Genomic DNA, 6,519 nt, shown 5'->3' on the forward strand with positions numbered 1-6,519 from the left:
ATGATTTTATTAATTAAATTTTAATTATAAATTGTTAATGATAATAAATAAATTACTGTTAAAAAAATGGTTTTGAGGTTGTTTGGTTGTGGTAATCCATTGTCTTAAGTGTTCATTGAATCAAAACCTCCCATGGATATTTCAAAATGAAATCTTCTAAAACACTTTCAGTTTTACATTGTTACGAATAATAATAATTCTTAGATGTGGTCATAGAAATAAAGTGAAAATAAAATATCTCTGAGAAGATTACAGAAGCACCTCTCAAAATATACAGTTGCTAGCTTTGAATGAAAGCCAGAAGTTTCAACTTGTAAGGACCATGGAGTTACATATTATTTACAGCAAAACCAAATGCTATTTTATGTTTCTTTTCTTCTTTATTTTGCTATTTTAAGTTTTTTTAAAAAATTATAGGACCCCAGAACTGTTATCCGATTGTATTCTTTTCATGTCATCTATTTGTTTTTGTATTCTATTGCTATTGTTCAATTTGAAATATCAAAACTTTAAATTCGGGGAGGCTTTTATTAAAATTTTAATTGGGTTTAAGTTACTACAATGTATTATTGTTTTCAAAGTTATTTAAAATATTATTCATATATTTTATATGTCTATGGTTATGTTAATGAAAAAAATAGTATGATTTCCATCTAAATCCAGTTATGATCATTATGTTATGAAATAATTTTAAATAAATAAGACCGACTTGATAATTATGAAGTTAAAAAGTTTCAAGTGGATCAGTCATGATCAACGGCCAGAATGCATCCGTCGTGATCAAAGGATGCATGAAAAAGTTCTCCTACGGATCACAAAATTTCCTATCAACTAGACTGCTGCTGCTGCTGCTACTACTAATCTTTCTCACTACATCACTTGTATTTCGCACATACTGATATCTCTCCTTTAAGAAAAAACAATGGCGCCAGGACGAAAGATTTGGGCTGTGGAATTGGCGGTGGTGATGCTTGGAGTGTTGGCTATGGCACAGCAGTCCATGCAATACCTTCTTCCTCGGTATGCCCATAGGAACAGAGACGAAGCTTCAGCTTTCGGTATCATTGTCACTTCCAAGGTCTCCGAAAGGGCACTTAATAAGTCTAGTTTATTCCTTCCAACTTCATATGTTGACTTGTTTGGTAATTCATTCTACTAATTTTCATATCATTGAACCTTACTTCTTTGATACCGAGTCTTTAATTAATTAAGAACAACCTAATTTTTATGGTTTAATTAGGAAGAAGATTTGTAAGTGGGACTATTTATGGATCTAATGTTGTGTATGTGAGAAGTGCTGGCTCTCCTTCGGTATGCTTTACTTCCTTTATAGAAACATAAATTCTTCCTGAGTTTTTAGGTTAAATACAATACCTTCTCGTTAACACTTTTGGATTATGGAATATTTAGCTACATGTTGCTGTAACACTGCAAATTATGGCCATGAACTTCAACCTTCGAGGAATCATTCATTATGGAAGTGCTGGAGCCACCAACGAAACACTGGAACTTGGCACTGTTCATGTTCCTGCCCTTCTTGCCTTCTTAGGATCTTGGGAATGGCTGGTACAGAGCAAAGACTCTTATATGGTTTTGGAGCTTTCCCTCCTAATTTTTTTCTTCTTCAAGAAAAGAATAATGAGTTTTTTTTTCTCTTTCATGTTGTGTAGAGCAAAGACTCGAAAACCAAAGGCCAGCTTGATATTGGAGATTTCAATTATCCAGTGAATGGTGAAAATTTGTTGGGAAGTGTAAAATATGATAATATAGAAGTGTATGTTGAGGACACGTTAGAGGAGCATTTCTGGCTGCCAGTTTATCGTGAATGGCTTTATTATGCTGCTAAGATTAAGGTTTTTTACTTTACACACTCTTTAATTTGTTAATACTACAAAACTTGGTTCACTAGTGTCATCGCGTGCAGGAGGTTGAGTCAAGGGAAAACTGCATCATTCCGTCGCCATCGAATTGCCTACCTCCACCATATGAAGTGGTAGTTGGACTGAATGCTTCTAGTTCTGATACTTACGTTAATAACCCCGCATACAGAGAGTTCCTCTACAAGACTTTCAGGGTTTCAACTGTTGATACATCTGCTATTGCTGTTGCACTGGTTAGTAGAGAACATCTATATACTATATATTTTCACACTATGAATTTTTAGAAGAATATAATCCCTGAGATGTCTTGGATATAAACATTAATTTTGTGGGGTATACATAAAATCTGCAGGGAGCTTATTTAAATGATCTGCCTTTCATTGTATTCCATGGAGTTTCAAACAAGGCAGGTGCTGGAAATTCAACAAGAGCAAGCACTTTGGCCAGCACCAATGCTCTGAAAGCTGCAGCCCGTTTCATTTGGCTGCTAACTGTGCCACGTGCAGCTCATTGGGTACTAGTGAATTTGTAATATGGCCAGCTTTGTCCCTTTTGACTGAATACTACTTATTGAGTTTAAATAAGGGTTGGCCAAATCTGCTCATTGAGTACCACTTAAACTATTATTAATTATATGTTCTCTCTCTGAATATGTGAAACCTACTGCGCATAACCAATAACTTTCTGCACGAAAATTAAAAATCATTACGATACTAATGTATTAAGCATCAAGTAATTAAAAAGTATATAATATAATTTAATTTCAAATTCTAGCATTGTAAGTAAAATATTAAATAAATACCTTTCTTTCAATTGTATAGCACTACTAAATACTTCGTCTTGTCTTCTGATGATAATAATAGTAATAATAATAAGAGCTAATTGTTTAAGTTTATTATTGAGTTACTTTTAACAATTGAATTAAAAGTTCTACTGTTCTAATGTAGAACTGTTTAAATCCCTTTTTTCTTTTCTTTTCCTTTTGTATGCTTCTCGAAATAATGGTAGAAAAAAATATAAATTTATATTAAAATGTAATTTAAATTCAGTATTACATAGTATTTATTAAATTTGAGGAAAGTTTGATCGTAAATAATGAATAATATATATTTTAAATATTCTTATAATTGAGCATCAAATAATTAAAAGATATTTGGCGTGAATTATTTAAATTTAATAAATATTTATTAATTATTTTGATTTGATATATTAATAGAATATATAGTTATTAATTTTTATTTTAATTTTTCAAGATTTAATTTATAAATTTTTTAAAATGTAAAGATTAACTAAATATAATTATATTTGTAATAGTTAATAAAAGATATTTATGAAAATTATATATCAAATGAATAATTGTAAAATATAAATTATAGTTTACTATCAATTAAAAAAATAAAAAAGATCTCTTAAATGAAAAAATATACACGGTTCAGCCCGTCAATTCATAAACGTGCTCATTGGAAACGTGCTTGCTAAAGGGAAGGGAAAAAGCCACAAAAGCCTTGTCGGGACGCATATGAATGATATCAATGATGTTTGTCCGGAAAGGATACAAATAATAAATAAAACTAAAACGTGGCATAGAATCTTTATTAGGGTCACTGTTTGCTTGTTCACATTATATATATATATATATTATTCCTTCCTCTTTGAAACGATAGTTTCTTTTTGTCTCTCTTAAATTATAGTTCATCTTTTCCAAATGTATTTCTAATAAAACATTATTTTATTAAACTATAATAATAATTTTTTATTTTAACTTACTTTAAAACAGTACTTCTTAATGTATTCTAGTTGGTTGCAAACTTTTTTTCATTTTAGGTCCGTTTGTGTCTAAATATAAATATTAAAATATCTGATTATTTTTTAAACAAATTTTAAAACATTATTTCTTTAATATTTGGCTAAAATCAGACTGCCTGAAAAAATTATAAAGGCATACTAGACTTTATCAAACTCTTGAACTTGTGTATTAATATTGGACAAGTCTAACTTGAATCTAATTTGGTCTAAATTTTGAACAGATTTAGTTGTAAGTTATAGTTCATCTTTTTTTTTTTAATTATTAGTTAGTAAGTAATTATTAAATATATTATTTATTAATTTACATAGATATTATTATGTGCAATTAATTATTACATTTTATTCTTTAAAAGTGTAGCTTCTATCAATATTTAATAAATTACTTGAGATAAATACTAACAAAAAATTAATAATATTAACTAAGAAAAATTTTACATTTTAATTAAAATGATGTCATTGAATTAGAATATTAGTTACTATTATATAACTATTATATTTGAATCAAATAAAGGTTTTTTATATTTTAATAGTATAAAATATATAGTCCTCTCATAAAAATAGGACTCGACTAGTATTGATTACGTCTCAAACTAAGTACTTGCAAGTGTACGAACTAAATGACAGTACTAAATAATAATACGGGCAACTTCATCACGAGGTCGATCCTATAAGGAATTGTAGAGTATATACTATAAATCGACTATCACATAAAAATATTAAAAATAAATCTAAACACTCTAAGTCAAATATTAAAAATAGTTTTAAGATTTATAAAAGAAATTGAATAAATTAGAAAGTACAATATGAAAATGAAATGTTTAATGTAAATTATATGATAAAATAATATTTAGTTTAGCTTATACTTAGAAATCTTTTTTTTTTTCCTTAAACCCAAATATAATGAATGAGATGGTGCTGTACCTTTTTCCTAAGTCATTCAAGCTAATGGTGCAACCTACATTTCTTATACCAACATAGACTAAAGTAAAAATAGTGTTTCTAATACTTTTAATCTAAAGATTTTCATAACAAATATTACTATTAAATTGATATAATGGTTAATCAACAATAATAAATGAAACTAATAAGTATAAAAATAAAAAAAAAATATTTATTAAATTTATAATAAATAAGATTCATACATAAGTAAAAAGCTAAATTAAATACTTATGAAAATTAGCCTGACATACTTAACCTAACGGTTACTAAAATTAAATAGAAAGACATGAGAAATATAAAATAGAAAACTAAGAGTCCCTTAAAATCCAGAAATTTTCCAAGGGATGAAGATGATCGATTCTCACTCTCTACGTCCTTAAAAACTTCTTTGATTTTTGAAAAGATAATACAAAACTAATTAAATGTTTATGAAAGATGAACCGTGGAGAATTCATAAAAAGAAGAATGATAGATAGATGTTTTATCTATCCGCTATAAATGAAATATTTTATTTATTATGTTTTAAAGGAGAATATAAAACAAAACTAGAAAATAAAAGAAAAACGGGTTGTGGAGAAAGAAAAGTTATAAAAATCTTAACTTATAAATTGTTTTTTCAATTAATTTCGAGTTATTTTTTTCATTTCATATTTTAGATAGTTTGATTTGTTCAACTTTTTCTGTGTCTCAAGTCTCAACACGTTTTCTTGATTTGCTCACCATATAGTGGAACCTCTGAATTTAAGTAAAGAAGATTTATAAAAAAAATTTCAAAATTTTTTGTTTGGGGTAAAAGTAAAGTAGAAAATGGAAGAATGAAAGTAGAGTGAAAACTATAAGATCAGAAAAAACTTTTTTTCTTTTTTGTGAAAGAAAGAAAATGGGAGGAGAAAATGTAATTTATACTATTTAAAATTAATATTTAATCAGTTGTCTTTTCTCTTTTTAAAAAATGATAATAGAAATTTATCTTTTTATTTACTTTTCATTAATTCTCACGCTAAAAATTGAATTGAAGAGAAAATATAATAGGTTTAATTGCCTAAAAATTATAAATTTTACATTTGTTATAAATTTTAGCACATAATTTTTAAATTTTTAATTTTAACACCATATTTTAATATTAATTTTAATTTTAATACTTATTAAAATTATCTATTAGATATGCTAGCTTGGTAGTTGATTCATTCTATTACTAAAAATATTATCATTTAAGTACGTAAATTTGTTTTCCTTAATTTTAAAATTTTATTAATTTATATATTTAAATAATAATATTTTAACAGTGAAAATAGTTGATTCAATTTTTTTTTTATTATTGTTGTTGGAGTTCACGTCATGTAAATATATTTTATTGATAATTTCGAAATTAGAATTAAAATTAATATTAAAATTTAATACTAAAATTTTGAAAATTTGAACAGCAATGTAAAGTATTAAATTCTTTTTACAACTAAATCAATATAATATGCATTTATTATTTAATTTTTTTTTCTCTCGTATTTTTTGAAATTCTAAGGTTTATATAAACTAGCATAAATGGGTTTCAAATCTACTGTTAAAACAATACATGAATTATTAAAAGTGAACGGAAGTAATTCTATCTCTCTTTTCCAAAATTACTTTTGAGAATTAGACTTGACTTTTAAGAAAAATAGAATAAACCATATTTTTAAAGAATATATCTCAAAAAATAATAAAAATTAAAAATATTTAAATTAAAATGATTAGTCGGAATATCAAACTAGTCCTATATTGGCGACCTGAGTAGACTTAAATAGTAATATCAATTGAGCTATTTATAATTTTGAAACAACCGATCAATTATAATAAATAACAAAAACCGAACCAGGGTTAAGCATCTGGAGTCTATAAAAAGGCCCAAGTAGCACCC

At 26.5% G+C, this 6,519-nt stretch overlaps 1 protein-coding gene across 1 annotated transcript; it reads left to right on the forward strand.

The window, feature by feature from the left end:
- The first annotated feature begins 774 nt into the window (after positions 1-774).
- LOC8280478 (bark storage protein A) lies at positions 775-2,513 on the forward strand. Its single transcript, XM_002519997.4, has 6 exons — positions 775-1,142; positions 1,241-1,311; positions 1,411-1,566; positions 1,671-1,853; positions 1,925-2,113; positions 2,233-2,513. Exons 1-6 carry the CDS (start codon positions 923-925, stop codon positions 2,410-2,412), a joined length of 999 nt encoding a protein of 332 aa, XP_002520043.2. The 5' UTR covers positions 775-922; the 3' UTR covers positions 2,413-2,513.
- Positions 2,514-6,519: the final 4,006 nt, after the last annotated feature.

The sequence above is a fragment of the Ricinus communis genome, chromosome 10, assembly GCF_019578655.1.
Source record: "Ricinus communis isolate WT05 ecotype wild-type chromosome 10, ASM1957865v1, whole genome shotgun sequence".
Lineage (NCBI taxonomy): Eukaryota > Viridiplantae > Streptophyta > Magnoliopsida > Malpighiales > Euphorbiaceae > Ricinus > Ricinus communis.